This window comes from Chrysochloris asiatica, unplaced genomic scaffold, assembly GCF_000296735.1.
Source record: "Chrysochloris asiatica unplaced genomic scaffold, ChrAsi1.0 scaffold00013, whole genome shotgun sequence".
In the NCBI taxonomy this organism is placed as follows: domain Eukaryota; kingdom Metazoa; phylum Chordata; class Mammalia; order Afrosoricida; family Chrysochloridae; genus Chrysochloris; species Chrysochloris asiatica.
The window spans coordinates 21,487,389-21,507,576 of NW_006408531.1; the positions used below are offsets into that span (position 1 = coordinate 21,487,389).

The following is a 20,188-nucleotide window of genomic DNA, read 5'->3' on the forward strand; positions in this document are numbered from 1 at the left end:
TGGTCCCCAAATCCCAGAAAAGCACTGGAAGGCTGACTAACACCTTGGTTTTAGCTAAACACTGAACAAAGAATCGAGCTACTCTGTCCCATACTTTTCATCAACCAAAATTGTAGAATAATGTAGCTGTGTTGTTTAAAGCTACTACATTTGCAGTAATTTGAAATACAACACAACAATAGAAAATTAATATAAGAGCTTAGAAGATAAATGTGGCAAAGCAAAACAAAGAGATGGGAAATATCAGAGTACAGATTTAGATGTTTAAAGATTAATCCATATCATTAGCAATTGGTAAAACCTAAAGATGAAAACAGAGGCATGGAGATAATATTGTTAAAGAAAAACAATTATAAAAATTTCCAGAAAGGAGGAATATAAATTATTATATCAAAATTACCCACCAAGTTTGCTAAGGCCAACTTGACAGCACTTAACAAAAACAACAACTCTGGAAAATAGGTGGAGAGGCACAAGTAATCAACAGAAATAAATCCACTGCCAATCCCAACTCATAGCTACCCTATAGATAGAGCAGAATCACTCCTTAGCAGTTCTGAGACAAGATCTCTACAGGAGCAGACAGCCTCATCTTTCTCTCTCAGAAAGGCTGATGAGTTTGAACCGTAGGGTTAACAGCCCAACACTTAGCTCACAGCCACCAGGGTTCTTTGTTGTTGTTGTTAGATGCCATTGAGTCGGTACCAACTCATAGCAACCTTATGCACAGCAGAATAAAACACTGCCCAATCCTCAGCCAACCTCACTACTGTTGTCAGCGTTCTTTAATAAAAAGATCTTAGCATCTTCAAGAAAGAGACCAGAAGCAAGCTATAAAGGATCCAGAATCAGAATGGCCACACCACTCTCAAAAGTAACAATGGAATCTAGAAGACAGGAAGTGGTGTCTTCAAATTCCTAGAGGAAGATTGTTTTCATTCTAGAATTCAATGCATAGCCGAACTATCAACTGTGAGTTTAGGATGATAAAGATGTCTTCAGATAAAATAAACCTATGCCAATGAGACAACTCTGACTCATAGTGATCCTCTGTAGGGTTTCTGAAAGCAGACAACCTCATCTTTCTCTCCAGGAGTAGCTGGTCAGTTTGAGGTTAGCAGCCCAAAGTCTAACCCACAGCGCCACCAGGGCAAAATGGAGAAAAAACAAACCTACTTCCACTGAGTCAATTCCAACTCAGAAACTCTATAGGGCAGACTAGAACTGTTCCTTAGGGTTTCTGAATGGGAGCAGATAGGCTCATCTTTCTCCCATGAATCAGCAGGTGGTTTTGAATCCCCGACCTTATGGCCAGAAGCCCAATACTTAACACAGCATGTAACCAGGGCTCCTTCGGATTAATTGGAGTAGAGAATGATGATAAAGGTCCAGAGGATGGGGGTTAGGAAAGCCAAGATGGTGGAAGGATGGGGGAAAGGATATGCTAAGAATCCTGCCAAAAGAGGGTCTGGAATTCTCTACTAAGGTCCTGATGGGAAAGGAAATGAGTGATACACTGTATGGGTCTGAGAGACTGATATTAAAAGGTAAGAAAGACAACCAATAATTCTGGGAAGCCAGGCAGCAGGTGTACTACAGTAAGGAAGAGATGGAAAGCCAGAATAACAGAATGCTTTGTTCAGAAATGCAGTAGATAATGCTAACCACAGATCTGGGTCTCTGATAAGTCAATGTGGGAGAAGAAAGGGTGTAGAAAGAGAGAACTACCTGAAGCAGAAAGAAAACTTTGGGCTGAAAGCTAGGTTTGAACTGGTTAAGGCCAAGAAAAAGAATAAATAAGGGAATGTTCTGAGAAAGGGATATACCTTGTGTCTCTGGTTTCCTGAGTCCAAGTCCCAGGCCTAATCCAAGCGATACAATCACCAACAAAGCAAGAAGAACCTGTTAAAAGAAAAAAGAAAAAGAAAGATGACTTTCACAGTTTTTTGAGTTTTTTTTTTTTTTTGTCATAATACACTGTGTTTTGTTGTTTTTGCTGTTGTTGTTAGGTACCATTGAGTCAGTACTGACCCATAGGGACCTTATGCACAGCAGAACGAAACACTGCCCCATCCTGGCCAACCTCACTACTGTTGCCATGCTTGAGTACATTGATGCTGCCACTTGGTCAATCCACTTCGTTGAGGGTCTTCCCCTTTTTTTCTCTGACCCTCCACATTACCAAACATGATATCCTTCTTCAGCAACTGTTCCCTCCTGACAATATGTCTGAAGTATGAGAGATGAAGTTTGGCCATCTTGGTCTCTAAGGAGCACTCTGGCTGTACTTCTTCCAAAACAGATTTATTGGTCCTTTTGGAAGCCCATGGCACTTTTAATATTCTTCTCTAACACCATAACTCAAAGGCATCAATTCTTCTATGAGCTTCCTTATTCACTGTTCAGCTTTTGCATGCATATGAGGTTACTGAAAACACCATGACTTGGGTCAGGCGCACCTTAGTCCTCAAGTTGATATCTTTGCTCGTCAACACTTTAAAAAGGTCTTGTGCAGCAGATTTGCCTAATGCAATACGTCGTTTGATCTCTTGACTGCTGTTTCAATGAGTGTTGATAGTTGATCCAAGAATGAAGTCCTTGACAACTTCAATCTTTTCTCTGTTGATAAGAATGTTGTTTATTGGTCCAGTGGTGAGGATTTTTGTTTTCTTGACATTGAGATGTAATCCATTCCAAAGGCTGTGCTCTTTGATCTTCATTAGTAAATATTTTAAGCCCTCTTCACTTTCAGCAAGCAAGGTTGTATCATCTACATATTGCAGGTTGTTAATGAGTCTTCCTCCAATCTTGATGCCACATTTTTCTTCATATAAGCCAGCTTCTCGGATGATTTGCTCAGCATACAGGTTGAATGTTTGGTGAAAGAATACAACCTTGTGGTACACCTTTTTAAATTTTAAAACATTCAGTGTTCCCATGTTCTGTTCGAACAACTGCCTCTTGGCCCAGGTACAGATTCATCATGAGCACAACTAAGTGTTCTGGAATACTCATACTTCACAATGTTGTCCATAGCTTGTCATGATCCACACAATCGAAAGCCTTTGCGTAGTAAATAAAGCACAGGTAAACATCTTCTGACATTCTCTGCTTTCAACCAAGATCCATTGGACATCAGCAATGCTATCCCTTATTCCACAGCCTTTTCTGAATTCGGCTTGAACCTCTGGAAGTTTTCTGTCAGTGTATGATTGTAGCCGTTTCTGTATTACCTTTAGCAAAACTTTACTTGCATGGGAAATCAATGAGATTGTCTGATGATATCCACATTCCGTTGGGTCACCTCTCTTTAGAATGGGCATAAATATGGATCTCTTCCAATCAGTCAGCCAGATAGTTGTCTTGGCATAGATAATGAGTGCCTCCTGTGCCGCCTCACTTTCTTGAAAGATTTCAACTTTTATTCCATCAATTCTTGGTGCCTTGTTCTTTGCCAATTCCTTCAATGCACCTTGAACTTGTTCCTTAAGTATTACTGGCTCTTGATCATATGCTACCTCTTGAAACAGTTGAGTCATCAAGTCCAATGATAACCGTTGTCTTTTTGTATAGTGACTCTGTGTATTCCTTTCATCTTCTCTTGATGCTTTCTGCATTGTTGTTAAGTGCCATCAAGTCTGTTTCAACTTATAGTAACCCTGTATAGGGTTTCCAAAGAATGACTGGTAGGTTTGAGTCACCAACCTTGTGGTTAGCAGTCCAGTGCTTATCGAACAGCACCACACAGATATACAAATTACCATATCAGTAAATATGAGTGTGGTGGCTCTGTAGGATAAACATTGAACTGCTAACCATAAGGTTGATAGTTTGATCCCACCAGCCGCTCCACAAGAGAAAGATGAGGCTTTTTGCTGCCTCAAAGATGTACAGCCTCAGAAATCCTATACAGCTGTTATGAGTCAGACCGACTTGACAGCATAGAGCCACCCAAACCATACTAGTTATTCAGGACACAAGATCCAACAATGATAGTGGTGCTTTATTTCATTTAATACCTACAAATAAGAAAAGGAGTTTTCAAAGATTTATAAATATTATTTTTTAAAGATTTTCAAATAAAGATGCCTTAATCCCAGCGAGCTTCATGCCAAATTGAGGAAAACCTCCAGTGAGATGGATTGGCATAGTAGCAGCAGCAATGGGCTCAAGCGTAACAATAATTGTGAGGATGGCACAGGACCGGACAGCATTTTGTCTGTTATGTATAGAGTCAGTAGGACTCGGAGCTGACTTGACAGCACCTAGCGACAAGAACAATAAAACTACCGAAACATGAACAATAAAACTACCGAAACATTTACCTTTGCCCATTTGTCTTTCTTAATTAGGTACCTGTTTGGAGATCACTTATCAAAAAGCATTCTGGAATTGTGAAATCATTAACTACTTCACTCCTAGGGAGCAGTTTGCTCTCACTCTGTCTATCCAAGATAAGGAACATATTTAACATATGTAAGAATACAGTATCCAAATAGCTGACAAGTAATCTGCTCTGGTCTATAACACTAATATACAATTCAAGGTAATTTGGAAACTGCCAAAGATTGCATGTTTCACTCATTATCACTACTGCTGACCACATTCTTTGGTGTATTGGACTTTATGTTATGATTATACTAAACTATGATATAATGAAAGAGAGTTTGTCTTACTGCCCTCTTTCCCTAGTCATCAAGTCCAATGATAAGCCTGCTGAATGCTAGGGCTTAGTAATGTATACTGGCATTAAGAAAGCAAATGGAACAGACACATGCAATCAAACTACTTAGGAACGCTTTTTACAATGACATGTTTTATAGTTTAAAAACTACGAATATTTTCCTTATAAGAAAGAAAAGCATAAAACCATAACATCAATATTTGTATAAATAATAAAATATTGATTTGTTTGATTTTCATTCTGAAAATCAACTGAAGAATGAACACATCTAACTTTTGCAATAGAAATTAATCATCTGATTAATAATGTTAAATTCTTAATGGACCTTTAGTCATTGTGAAAATATGTTAAAATACTAGGAAGCTAACTTTTACATGAGGAGTCCTGGTGTGGTGCTGCAGGTTAATAAGCTGCACTGCAAAGTCAATTTGAACCATGAGGTTAGCAGTTCAAGCTCACCAAGCGCTCCTTGGAAACTCTGTACAGGGTTGCTGTGGGTCGGAACCAACTCGACGGCACTTAACAGCAACAACAACAATTTTTATATGAAATCTCAAAGCTAACTCAAGCGTTAGCAGCTTTCCAAGTTTTACTTATTCAATGGTAATTATGGAGCAGGGAAGGCAAATAGAAACATAATAAAAGACAAAAATAAGTGAAGCGCAGTTAACCTCTTGTAACGGGGCTCAGAAGCCACAGATAAGAGACCAGGATTAATACAAAGCAACACAAGTGGAAACATTTCCTTTTAGCAAACTTTTTGCCTTATGGATTGACAAATTGGTATATTTCTATTTACATCTTATTTTTGGCCTTTTGCCATTCAAACTTGTTGGAAAATTAACATCTAGTTGTCCCTAGGATGCTTTACAACTTTGTAATATTAATCTGTATATGTTTCTTCCTTTTCATTTGTTCCATACATTTAGAACCTGTTCTCTGCATCATTCTTTAGCCTCCTGAAGGGTGGTCAAAGTTTCATTGTTTTTACCCTTTATAATTACTAAAAGAGTCCTGGTGGTTTAGATGTTGGGCTATTAATCACACAAGGTTGGAGGTTCAAACCCACCAAATGCATCACAGGAGAAAGATGTGACTATTTATTTCCATAAGGGTTTACAGTCTCAAAAACCTTAAAAACCTAATATGAGTCATTATGAGTTGAAATTGACTCAGTGGCAGTGGGTTTGTGTTTTTTTGTGTTGTTGTGTTTACACACACACACACACACATATATATATAAAAAGAGAGAGAGAAAGAGAATCTTGGTGTGTTGTAGTGCTATAGGATAAGCACTGGACTGCAAAGTCGTTTGAACCACAAGATCATTTGAATCACAAGGTCAGCAGTTCAAACTCACCAGTCACTCCTTGGAGACTATGTATATATATATATATATATATTTTTTTTTTTTTCTGATATGGCAATATAGAATCAACACCAGACTGTAAACTATAAGGTCCTTGGAAACCCAATACACGGCTGGCCCCAATCCATAGTGATCCTGTATAGAGTTCCCAATATTATAAATCTTTGCAGGAGCACAAAACTTCATCTTTCTTCAGAACGGCTGGTGGCCTTGAACTACTGACCTTGTAATTCGCAGTCCATTGTTTATCCTACTGAGCCACCACTCTACTCTCTCTCTCTCTCTCTCTCTCTCCGCGGGAGAAAGATGAGGCTTTCTACTCCCGTAAAGATTTACACCCTCGGAAACCCTGTACAGGGTCGCTATGGGTCGGAAACGACTTGACGGCACTTAACAACAACAAATATATGTTGTTTTTGTTGTTAATTGCCTTCGAGTCAGTTCCTACTCATAGCGACCCTGTATAGTATAGGGTTTACAAGGAGTGACTGGTGAGTCTGAACAACAGTTCAGAGCTTATCCTACAGTGCTACACTGTTGTTGTTGTTGTTGTTGAGTGCCATCCAGTCGATTCCGACCCATAGCGACCCTGTATAGGGTTTCTGGGGAGCAGCTGGTGAGCTTGAACCGCCGACCTTGCGGTTCAAACGGCTTTGCAGTCTGGCGCATTAATCCACAGCGCCACACCAAGACTCCAGTGCTCCACTAAGACTCTATATATACCTATATAATTGCTGTTATTGTTATGTGCCCTTGGGTTGGTTCCAACCCATAGTGACCCTGTATAGGGTTTCTGAGAAGCGACTGGTTAGCTTTAACCGCGACCCTGAGGTTTGACCTGATATTGCTGTCCTGTTCATCAAGCCTCAACACCACACCAGGACTCTTACTGAATTATGTAAGTTTGACTATCCTTCTTGATACCGGGGTCCTCATGTGGCTTCAAATATCTTATGCTATCTACAAAGCAAGAAGAATAGTCTGAACTCCCCAAATCACAACATTTGACTTTAACTTGGTCAATTAAAGAGTGCCCGAGACACAATAAATACCTTTATAACTTTTTAAAATTAAACTTCGGTCAAACTTTAGAAAACATGAGGGTACTTTAAAAATTATTCTTGTAAAATATTTAAAACAATGGATCACTAAAAGAACACAAAGAGTCGTGGTGTGGAGCTGTGGGTTAATGAGCCAGACTGTAAAGCCGTTTGAACTGCAAGGTCGGCGGTTCAAGCTTACCAACTGCTCCCCGGAAACCCTATACAGGGTCGCTATGGGTCGGAACAGACTCAAGGGCTCTTAACAACAACAAAAACAAAAGTACACAACAGTGGTAAATAAATTATACACAAGTTTTATTCCTAAGGAGTTTCACAGTTTATAAAAACTGATTAACCCCAAACCCAAACCCACTGTCATCAAGCGAGCTCTGACTTATAGTGACCCCACACTGGGTTTCCGAAGTTTTGCTTTTTAATGAAAGCCCATGTTGTAATTGACAGAAGGAGAAAAAAGAAAATCACCTGTGGATGCAAAGCAGTGATTATTTAAAGAACAGGTGACGCAGAAAGTCCTCATTATGAAATCAAAGGAAGTTTCATGAAGGACGCACTCCACAGAAATGGAGTCTTACAGAAAGGCAAGAGCCTTAGAGCTAAGAGGAACCTTCAGATCTGCCACCTTGGAAATTGCTGATATTCCCAGAGAACAAGTGTAAGGGAGAGACGAGAGAAGACAGGAATAAACTAGGAAATTAAGTAAAAGAAAGGCAGAATGTTGATTCTTCTTTTGGAGAAGTTTTACAGAAAAAAAAGAGGAAGCCTAGAACCAGAATAGGTAGATAGGGAAATTGTTTTATTCCTGTGTGTTAGATAGTTTGTTTTTAAATTGGAAGATCTGAGCATGTTTGTGAACAGAGGTTTTGTATGCAACTGCTCTTTCCTCTGTCTGAAATGTTCTTTTACTATCTTAATATTTAAGGTTTTCTCCTCAGCATTTCTCATGATTCAATTGTAATGTATGTTTATTATATTTCTTGATGCTATATATACTAATTATCCATCTTGATTTTTTTCCTGCCTTAATGAAAGCAGGGAATCCTGGTGTGGCACTGCAGGGTAATGCACTGGACTGAAAGGTCAGTTTGAATCGCAAAGTTGGCACTTAACAACAACAGCAACAACAACGAAAGCAAAGAGTTTTCTTCACTCTTTCTTTTCCAGAAGCTAAGTAACTGCTAAATAGTTGTTGTTGTTGTTAAATGCCTTCGAGTCGGTTCCGACCCATAGCAACTCTATATAGTAGGTGCACAATAAATCTTTGTTGAATGATTAAATGAGTGAATGACTAAAATAGGTGAAAGTTATGATATGCTCTGTTACCTTCACTCAGTTCACACTAAAAAGTTAAAAAAAAAAAAAATAGCTGAAATGATTCATCAATGGCGTTAGACATTTACAGAGGTGTTAATCTGAGAAAGAAGTGATTTTTTTTTTTTTTTAAGATTTCAGGAAAGGGAAGACAGAATAACTGAAAAAACAAAAGATTTTAAAAGCCAGAGAAGCAGTGAGCTAGCTGTAAAAAAGGACAAAAATCCCAACCCCCTCCCATTGAGTCCGTTCCAGCTTAACAACCTTACAGGACAGAATAGAACTGCAACATAGGGTTTCCAAGACAGCATCTTTATAAGAACAACCAATCTGGTTTTTCTTCCTCAGAGCAGTGGGTGGATTTGAACCGCCCACATTGCAGTTAGCAACCCAATGCTTAATCCACTGTGCTGACAGGGCTTCTTGTGAGAAAGGAAAGGAAGGAATAAAGCATAGAGATAAAAATCAGAGATTAACAATTGATTCCATGTGAGATATAATTCAAAAGAAGTCCACATCATCCCTAGTGTGAATGACAGAGAGAATGATGGTGTGATTAATTAATGGAGGTGATTCAGAGAAGGTTACAGTAGGGTATGTGTGAGAAAAAAATGGTTTGGACTTGAAATAGTGGCCAAGGTGCCATCAAGTTGACATTTGAAATTTTGTGACAGGAACTCAGCAAGAAGTCAGAGTTACTACCCACGTTTTATCATTGATATAATTCTTGAAGCCATAAAAGAGGGTAAGATTGCCAAGAGAAAAGGTCTCCAGATAGGACACAGAGGAACATTTATGCACAATGTGCAGTGAGAAGGAAGATACAGATTAGGAGAAAAACCATAAACGTGTATATTTCAATGTCATCATGAAAGAAGGGGAGAGAGAAATTCAAAATGAGAAAGTAATTAGCAATATCCATGTATAGTTGTTAAGCAATATCACTCAAGCAGGTGAAGGGTTGGGGAGGCCTGACTTGAGAGGTGACCTCCATACAGTAAAACAAAGCTAACGCACAAGTAAAGCTCAGGCAGTGGACAGAGACAACTGTTTCCAATAGCTTAATGGTGAAAGGAAAAGACATTAATAGAACTAAGAACAGTCTTTCTTAAGATGGGGGAGATCTTAACATTTGAAACAACCAGATGGATAAAACAGGCAAAATATACTATATTTAAAAGAAAGTAAAATAGAGCAAAAAAATCAATAATACAGCAAAGAATATAAAATATCTTGATTTTAATTTCTCATGCACTGTCTTAAAATATTCAGACAATAAAGAGGTGATATGGCAAATTATCAATACTTAAGCTAAAATTAGTGCTGCAATGAGTTCTATAGTGGAATCTGACTTTTTAGATGAATCAAATATGAGTTTTTTGTTGCTCCAACTTCTTATTTTAAAAATAAGAAACTATTAACGTGCAGTAGAGTTGCCATAATGAAAAAAAATGAATGCAATTATTTAAAATTTTACATTTAAATAAAAAAGAAACATATAAATGATGAATCATGATGAAACATATAAATTGTCACAAATTTAGAAAGAAATTAAACACTGTACTTACAATACAAATTATTTTATATTTCTTTACTGGGTCCTTAACAGTTTCTTCAATTGTTAGAGGTGTTAAAGAAGTCATTATCTGTTAGCTGTATAAACCTGTTTTACCAGAAGACGTAGTACCCCGTCCAGCAAAAAGGAAACTATGAATTGCATAGCCGTGGCTGACTTTTAAATGATTGGAAAGATCATAGCTCTTTAGTGATTGGGTAATCAGGATGGGAAATTATAATAACAACAGTGTCAGTAGATTAAAGTTCATTTCAATTATAATGTAGACAACTGCTCTGTGTTTCCTTTCCTTATAGTTTCTATTAAATATTAATCAAAATACATGTAATGAGAATAATACAATAAGAACATTTTAATACATTCTGAACATTTATTTTCTTTTAAAACAACCCAAAGCAAAAAACCTTCTTACAACAATTCCAGGGAGTTTCTAAATTTGCATAGGCTTCCTATAGGAATTAAAAACAAACATGTTAAAAATGTACTTTGACCATTACGCAACCCACGGGCAAAGTTGAATCTTTCATAGCAACACTACATAAGGTTTCCTATGGTGCTCTGGTAGCGTAGTGGTTAAGAATTGGGCTGTGAACCGCAAGGTCAGCAGTTGGAAACTACCAGTTGTTTCATGAAAGAAAGATGAGGCTTTCTGCTCCCATAAAGATTTACAGCCTCGGAAACCCTGTACAGGGTCACTATGAGTCGGAACCGACTCAACGGCACATAACCAATCAAATCCTTATAGGTGTAGGAAGCATTACCTTTCTCCCACAGGGTTTGAACTGCTGACTTTGAGGTTAGCCGTCCAGTGCTTATGTTGTAGGGCCACCAGGGCTCCATAGTAGGAAATTTTAAACTTTACTGAACCAAAATAAAGTACTTAATTCTGTGAACACTGTCTTACAATTTGCAGTGTCTTGATACACATTATTTTTGTCAAAGTTAACAATAACCCTTAAAAATATTTTATTCCTATTTCTAGATGAAAAAATTAAGTTTCTAAGAATTATCTGACTTACTTGTTCAAAATCATGTATTCACTAGATGCTAGAATTCGTTGTTGTTGTTGTTAAGTGCCGTCGAGTCAGTTCTAACCCATAGTGACCCTGCATAGGATTTCCAAGGAGCGGCTGGTGAACTTGGAACCTCAGACCTTGTGATTCAAACCAACTTTGCAGCCCAGTGTACCAACCCACATCACCATACCAGGACTCTAGCTGCCAGAACTAGGGTTTTCTAATTCCCCAAATTCAAAGTTATTTTCACTAATCAGTTAAAGTCATTTTTTCAGTCAGTGTTTATATAGACCAGAGATCCCATACAAGTTATCCATGTTGAGAAAAGGCTATAGGTTTATGGTGTCAATTAATTGTGTTGTTGTTGTTAGGTGCCACAAATTGGTACCTACTCATAACGAACTTACACACAACAGAACGAAACATTGCCCAGTCCTGTGCCAATCTCACATTCGTTGTTACACTTGATCCCACTGTTATTGCCATTGTGCCAGTCCATCTTGTGGGCATCTTCCTGTCTTTCCTTGACCCTCCACTTTACGAAGCATGATGTCCTTCTCCAGGGACTGGTCTCTCCTGATAATATCCAAAGTATAAAAGATGAAGTCTGTCCATCCTGGCTTCCAAGGAACATACTGGCTATAGTTCTTCCAACACAGATTTGTTTTTTCTTCTGGCAGTTCATGGTATTTTTAATATTCTCCTCAAAAACCATATCTCAAATGCATCAATTCTATGATCTTCACATGCATATGAAGGTATTGATCAATGAACTGTACTAGGTATGGTGGTGGTTATGTGCCGTGGAGTCGGTTCCGACTCATAGCAACCCTGTACAGGGTTTCTGAGGCTGTAAATCTTTACGGGAGCAGAAAGCCTCATCTTTCTTCTGCGGAACAGCTGGTAGTTTCGAACTGCTGACCTTGCGGTTCACAGCCCAATTTGTAACCACTATGTTACCAGAGTTCCAATGCTAGGTATTGCTGTTGTTGTTGTTGTCAAGTGTCGTTGAGTCGATTCCAACCCATAGTCACCCTGTATAGGGTTTCCAAGGAGCAGCTGGTGAGCTTGAACCACCTACCTTGCAGTTCAAACAGCTTTGCAATAGTACTGCTACAAAATTATAGAAACCTTAGCTAAAAAAAAATATATCAAAATGCAAAGCTATTTTTCTAGACATAATTTCCATTTCTGAAGGTGGTAGGCCCATCTCTCGAACCCTTTGCTGTGATTCTGGAAACTATATCACTGCTATTTTAAATACTAACAGGGCCATCCGTGATGGAGAGCTTTCAGAGAAGCTTCCAGATATGACAGACTAGGAAACAGGAGAGATAGATTGCTTCCAAATATGTAGTCACTGAAAACCTCATGAATGGTAGTATAACACTGTCAGATAGCACCAGAATATTGAAATTTGAAACATGATGGAGAACACTAGAATATTATCATATAAAGTGAAGAAACATGAGCCCCTCAGATTGGAAGACACTCAAAATACAACTGGGAAAGAGTTGCCTCCTCAAAGTAGAGTTGACTGTGGTGATGCAAATGTAGAAAAACTTTTGAGACCTGCATTTGCTGATACGGCAAATTATTTATGGATGTTTGCAGCTGTAAACATCCACAAATAATTGGTGCATGGAATGTATGAAGTATGAATCTGGGAAAATTATAAGTTGTGAAAAATGAAATGGAACGCATAAACATTGATCACTTAGACGTTGTTGTTGTTGTTGTTTGGTGCCATTGAGTCAGTACCGACTCATAGTGATCCTATGCACAACAGAACAAAACACTGCCTGGTCCTGAGCCAACCTCACAATTGTTGCCACATTTGAGCTCACTGATGCTGCCACTTTGCCAATCCATTTAGCTAGGGGTCTTCCTCTTTTTCTCTGACCCTTCACCTTACCAGGCATGATATCTTTCTCTTACGACTGGTCCCTCCTGACATTATGTCCGAAATATGAGAGACGAAGTTTGGCCATCCTGGTCTCCAAGGAGCACTCTGGCTGCATTTCTTCCAACACAGATCTGTTTGTTCTTTTGGAAGTCCATGGCACTTTCAATATTCTCCTCTAAAACCATTACTCAAAAGCATCAATTCTTCTGCAGTCTTCCTTATTCAATGTTCAGCTTTTACATGCATATTTCTTGGGCATTAATGAGCTGAAATTGATTCTGTTTGCCATTTTCAATCTGACAACCAAATGGTTTACATGTGAATGGTGTCACATTCGTCATCAAAAAGGAAATTCCAAGATATATCTTGAAGTACAGTGTTGTCTGTGATAGAATAATATCCATATACCTACAAGAAAAACCAGTTAATACCACTGTTATTCAAATTTATGTACCAACCACTACAGCCAGTGAGGAGGAAATTGAAGAAGTCTATCAACTTTTTAAGTCTGAAATTGATCAAACATGCAATCAAGATGCACTGATAATTGCTGACGACTGAAATGTAAAAGTTAGAAACAAAGAGTAAGAATCGGTTGTTGCAAAATATGGCCTTGGCGATAGAAATGATGTTGGATAGAATTTTGCAAGACCAATGACTTCTTCATTGCAAATATCTTTTTTAAGCAGCATATGCATGGGCCTCACCAGATTCAAGACACAGAAATAAAATTGATTACATCTATGGAAAAACTCCATATCATCAGTCAAAACAAGACCAGCGTCAGACTGTGGAACAGAGCATCAATTGCTCATATGCAAATGCAGGTTGAAATTAAAGAAAATTAAAACAAGTCCAGAAGAGGCAAAATATAACCTTTAATATATTCCACCTAAATTTAGAGATTATGTCAAGAACAGATTTGATACATTAGATACTAATGACCTAAGACCAGAAGTCATATAACATCAAGAACATCAGAAAGGAAGCAAAAAGTCATTAAGAAGACAACAAAGAAGAAAAACACCAAAATTGGATGTCAGAAGAGACTCTGAAACTTGCTCTCCAACATAGAGATGCTAAAGAAAATAGAAGAAATATGGAGATAAAAGAGCTGAGTAGAAAATTTCAAAGGGAAGCTATAGAAGATTAAAGTCAAATATTATAAGGAAATATGCAAAAATCTGGAGTTAGAAAACCAAGAGAGAAGAAACTGCTGTGTATTTTCTTGTGATATTGTGACTTGTGATATTGAAGGATTCTATGGGCAAAACATTGAATGATACAGAAAGCATCAAAAGAATATGGAAGGAATACAGAGTCACTCTACCAAAAAGAAATGGTCAGTATTCAGTCATTTCAAGAGGTAGCGTACGATCAAGAGCTAATGACCCTGAAGAAAGAAGTCCAAGGTACACCGAAGGCATTGGCAAAGAACAAGGGTCTGGGAATTGATGGGCTACAAACTGAAATCCTTCAATAAACTGATGCAGCACTGGAGGTACTCACTCATCTATGCCAAAATATTTGGAAGACAGTCATCTGGCCAACTGTTTGTAAAAGATCCATATTTGTGTCTATTTCAAAGAGAGGTGACCCAACAAAATGTGGAAATCATCATACAATATCACTGATATGGATATTGTATTGGTAATACAGAAATGGCTGCAACCATACATTGACAGAGAACTTCCAGAGGTTCAAGCAGTTTCAGAAGAGGATGTGGAACAAGGGATATCATTGCTGATGTCATATGGATCTTGGTTGAAAGCAGAGAATACCAGAAAGATGATTACCTATTGACTATATAAAGGGTTTTGATTGTGTGGATCATGACAGGTTATGGACAACATTACAGAGAATGAGTATTCTGGAACACTTAATTGTGCTCATGAGAAACCTGCATATAGACCAAGAGGCAATTGTTTGAACAGAACAAGGGAACACTGAATGGTTTAAACTTAGGAAAGGTTTGTGCCAGGGTTCTAATTTTCAATCATACTTATTCAATCTGTATGGAAGAAGACTCATTAAAAACCTGCAATCTGCAGATGATACTAACTTGCCTGCTGAAAGTGAAGACGACTTAAAATACTTGCTGATGAAGGTCAAAGACTGCAGCCTTCAGTATGGGTTGCATCTCAATGTAAAGAAAACAAAAATCCTCACCACTGGACCAATAAATAACAACAAGATAACTGAAGAAAAGAATGAAGTTGTCAAAGACATCCTTTTACTCAGATCAACCATCAAAACTCATGGAAGCAGCAATCAAGAAATCAAATGATGTGTTGATTTAGGCAAATCTACTGCACAAATCTGCTGTTTAAGATTAAAGATGCCAGTTTGAGGGCTAAGGCGTGCCTGACCCAAGCCATGATACATTCAGTAACCTCATATTCATGTGAAAATTGGACAATGAATAAAGAGAAGCATAGAAGAATTGAGACATTTGAGTTATGGTGTTGGAGGAGAACATTAAAAGAGCCATGGACTGCCAAAAGAAAAAATAAACCGAACGCCAAAAATAAACCGAACGCCAAAAAATAAACCGAACGCCAAAAGAGACTCTGAAATGTGCTCTCCAGCATAGAGATGCTAGAGAAAATAGACGAATTTGTCAGAACGCTTCTTAAAAGTCTGGATGGCCAGACTTCATCTTTCATACTTCAGACATATTATCAGGAGGGACCAGTGCCTAGAGAAGGACACCATGCTTAGTAGAGTTAAGGGTCAGTGAAAAAGAGGAATACCCCCAACAAGATGGATTGCCACAGTGGCAACAGCAACAGGCTTACGTGTAACAATGATTGTGTGGTTGACACAGGACTGGGCAGTGCTTCATTGTGTTGTGCATAAGGTTGTAAAGAGTTAGTCCCGACTCAACTGCACCTAACAACATCAGCAACAACCCTTTGCGGAAGAATTCTGCATTCTTCTATGAACACCACATCAAAACAGCAGTTAAAACATCCTCAAGGGACTCAAATTCTGTTTCTTAAAAAATTTCTTTGAGTTTGTATAATAAAAAGAGATCTGAAGAAGCAAGATGGGTCTGTAGGATAGATGGGATAAAATTTCCCAATGAAATTCTCAATGGAAAGCCCTTGTTAGCCTGGGAGAATGAGTAGGTACATTGTTGTAATGGGAAAAAATTTGTTAGCACAACTTTCATGGCTTTTTCTCACCAATGTAGTTTTCTATTTTCTTAAAAACCTCTTCATAATAAACCCCCATGATTATCTTGTGTCCTTCAAGAAAATCTATCTGTATTTATCCCTTTGGAATCCCAATAAACTGCTGCCATAGCCCTCAGAGGTGATCTCTCTACCTTGAATTTAACTGGCCTGGCAGAAGCCATTGGAAGTTACTGATTTTAATGGATGATCTTTTTGAAGATACTCTAATTGGACTTTGTCAAGACAAGTGTATTACTGAGAAAATACCTGTCAGCAGCCATTCACTAACTGTAGAACATGTTTAAAGATTTTAAAACATAATAATAAACTTTGCACGTATGAACTGGAACCCTAGTAGTCATACTTTTTGACTTACCCTCATATATTAAACACAGGTTAAAATCAGATGACCTCTCTTAGAATTTGATATAGCTACTCATTCTCTGTTGTCTGGCAAGGGCCCTGGAATCTGAAATCAGGTATATTGAAGCTTAGAAAAAGAGATAAAGATATAAAAGTTAAACAACTAAATAAGACACAATAAAGGCTCTGTAATATAAGTGTTGTTGTTGTTGTTGTTAAGTACCATGGAGTCGGTTCTGAATCATAGTGACCCTGCACAGGGTTTCTGAGGCTGTAAATCTTTACGGGAGCAGAAAGTATCATCTTTCTCTCGTGGAACTGCTGGTATTTTCGAACTGCTGACCTTGAGGTTAGCAGCCCAATTTGTAACCACTACTGGACTACAAACCGCAAAGTCAGTGGTTCAAATCCACCAGCTATTCGTTGGGAAAAACATGAGGCTTTCTGCTCCTGCAAAGATTTATAGCCTTGGAAGCTGTATACATGGTAACTATGAGTCTGAACTGACTAAATAGCATTTGACAACATATCAGACATATCAGATAAGGGATGAATCTCTGAAATTTATAGAAAACAATAAAACCTCTACAAGAAAAAGACAACCTAATTAAAAAGTAGGCAAATGACGTGAACAGACACCACCAAGGAAGATTTTCAGGCATCCAATAAAAATATGAAGAAATGTTCACAATCATTAGCCATGTTGTTGTTGTTGTTGTTAGGTGCCATCGAGTTGGTACTGACTCATAGGGAACCTATGCACAGCAGAATGAAACACTACCTGATCCTGGGCCAACCTCACTACTGTTGCCACGCTTGAACCCATTGATGCTGCCACTTTGCCAATCCATCTCGCTGGGGTCTTCCTCTTTTTCTCTGAACCTCAATCTTATGAAATATGATGTCCTTCTCCAGTGACTGGCCCTTCCTGATAATATGTCCAAAGTATGAGAGACAAAGTTTGTCCATCCTAGACTCTGAGGAGCAATGTGGCTGTACTTCCAACACAGATCTGTTGGTTCTTTTGGCAGCCCATGGCACTTTCCATATTCTCCTCCAACACCATAACTCAGAAGCATCAATTCTTCTACGGTCTTCTCTATTCACTGTCCCACTTTCGCATGCATATTAGGTTATTGAAAATACCATGGCTTGAGTCAGGCATACCTTAGTCCTCAAGCTGACATCTTTGCTCTTCAACACTTTAAAAAGGTATTGTGCAGCAGATTTGCCTAATGCAATACATCATTTGATTTCTTGACTGCTGCTACCATCAGTGTTGATAGTTGATCCAGGAAGAATGAAGTCCTTGACAACTTCAATCTTTTCTCCATTGATAAGAATGTTGTTTATTGGTCCAGTGGTAGGATTTTTGTTTTCTTTATATTGAGATGCAATCCATACCAAAGGCTGTGCTCTTTGATTTTCATCAGTAAATATTTTAAGTCCTCTTCATTAACCATTAGAGATATGGAAATGAAAACAACAATGAGATATCATTTCTCCCAGCACTAATAGCAAAGTTTAAAAAAAGCAACACCAGAAAACAGCAAATGCTTGTGAGGGTATGGAGAGATTGGGACCCTCCTACATTACTGTTGAACTGTAAAATGGTGCTACCACTTTGGAAAATGATATGATATTTCCTCAAAAAATTGTAAATAGAAATACGATATGGCCCAGCAATCCCTCTACTTTGTGTACATTCACAAGAAATATGCAAGTAAGAATACAAATAGATATGTGCACTCCAATGTTCATCACACCACTGTTCACAATAACAAAAAGAGGGAGACAGCCTAAATGCCCAACAATGGGAGAATGGATAAACAAACTTTGATATATACAACAAAAGAATGCTATGCAATCTTGAAGAATAGTGATGAAACTGTGAAACGCCTCATAACATGAATGAATGTGGAGGACATTATGCTGAGTGAAATTAGTCAATCACAAAAGGACAATATTTTATGACAGCACTATTGTAAAAACTCAAGAAAAGGTGTTAATTCTTAAAGAAGTATTCTTTAACAGTTATGGATGAGAGGAAAGGGAGAGTAATTCACTGGCTAGATGGTAGACTCAAGTGACAGGAAGAGCAAAATACAAGAAGAGGGAGGTAGTTAGAGAAATGATAATGACAGGTGAAGACACAGGGAAGTATGCAAGGGCTAAAGGAGATGAAGGAAATAGTGTTATATAGACAACCTTGGAAAACCAGCATTCTGCAGGTAGGTAAGGTAGGTAACTGGACAGAAATACGTCGGAGCGGGTATGGGAGGAAGAGTGGGAGTACATCCATGAAAATATAAGGATTTAAAAGGATATTTGTGCCTGGGTGTTTACCTTTGCTGCAAACACACTATGAATGTGGTAGAGCATACAGCGGGCAAAATGATGAAAACGTCTTAGATATTATCAGACTTCTTTGAGTTTGCTGTTGTTTTGGGAATATACACAGAAAAACACATTGGCATTTCTACATACATAATTGACTGACATTGACCATATTCTTTGATATGTGCAACAATTCTTACACTCCTTTTCTTTCTTCCTTCCTTCCTTCCTCCCCCCTCCCTCTTTCTCTCTCTTTCTTTCTTCTTTTTACATTTCATTTCTTTTTCATTTCAAGCATTTTATTACCTAATGTGCTTAATTGTTACTAAGAACACAAAGAATTTCTGTCAGATAAACTATCATTTATGAGCTAGAGATGACCCTATTGTTGTTGTTGTTGTTAAGTACCATTGAGTCGGTTCCAACCCATAGAGACCCTGTACAGGGTTTCCGAGGGTGTAAATCTTTACGGGAGTAGAAAGCCTCATCTTTCTCCCACGGAGCGGCTGGTAGTTTCGAACCGCTGACCTTAAGGTTCGCAGCCCGATTCGTAACCACTACGCTACCAGAGATGACCCTATAGGATAAAATATTTTATATATTCTAGTACCATTTCAAGAAAGTGAGGCGGCACAGAAGACACTCACTCATCTATGCCCAGAAATTTGGAAGACAACTATCTGGCCAACTGATTGGAAGAGATCTATATTGGGCCCATTCCAAAGAGAGGTGACCCAATGGAATGTGGAAATCACTGGACAATATCTTTGATATCCCATGCGAGTAAAGTTTTACTAAAAGTAATCCAGAAATAGCTACAATCATACCTTGACAGAAAACTTCCAGAGGTTCAAGCCAGATTCAGAAGAGGCTGTGGAACAAGGGCTATCACTGCTGATGTCCAATGGATCTTGGATGAAAGCAGAGAATATCAGAAAGATGTTTGTTTACTTGTGCTTTATTGACTATGCAATAGCTTTCGATTGTGTGGATCATGACAAGCTATGGACAACAGTGTGAAGCATGAGTATACCTGAACACTTAATTATGCTCATGAGGAATTTGTACCTGGAACAAGAGGCAGTTGTTTGAACAGAACATGGGAACACTGAATGTTTTAAAATTAAGAAAGGCGTGCAACAGGGTTATATTCTTTTACCGTACTTATTCAACCTGTATGCTGAGCAACTAATACAAGAAGCTGGGTTCTATGAAGAAAAATGTGGCATCAGGATTGGAGGAAGATTCATGAACAACCTGCGATATGCAGATGATACAACCTTGCTTTCTGAAAGTGAAGAGAACTTAAAACATTTACTGATGAACATCAAAGAGCACAGCCTTTGGTATGGATTACATCTCAATGTAAAGAAAACAAAAATTCTC

At 38.2% G+C, this 20,188-nt stretch overlaps 1 protein-coding gene across 1 annotated transcript in view; it reads right to left on the reverse strand.

Annotated features, from left to right (window-relative positions):
- ENPP3 (ectonucleotide pyrophosphatase/phosphodiesterase 3) overlaps positions 1–20,188 on the reverse strand; it is a 144,908-nt gene that overhangs the window by 111,021 nt on the left and 13,699 nt on the right. Inside the window, exon 2 of the mRNA XM_006834724.1 lies at positions 1,827–1,902. Within this exon, the coding sequence (XP_006834787.1) occupies positions 1,827–1,902 (76 nt within the window). The remainder of the gene's footprint in view (positions 1–1,826; positions 1,903–20,188) is intronic.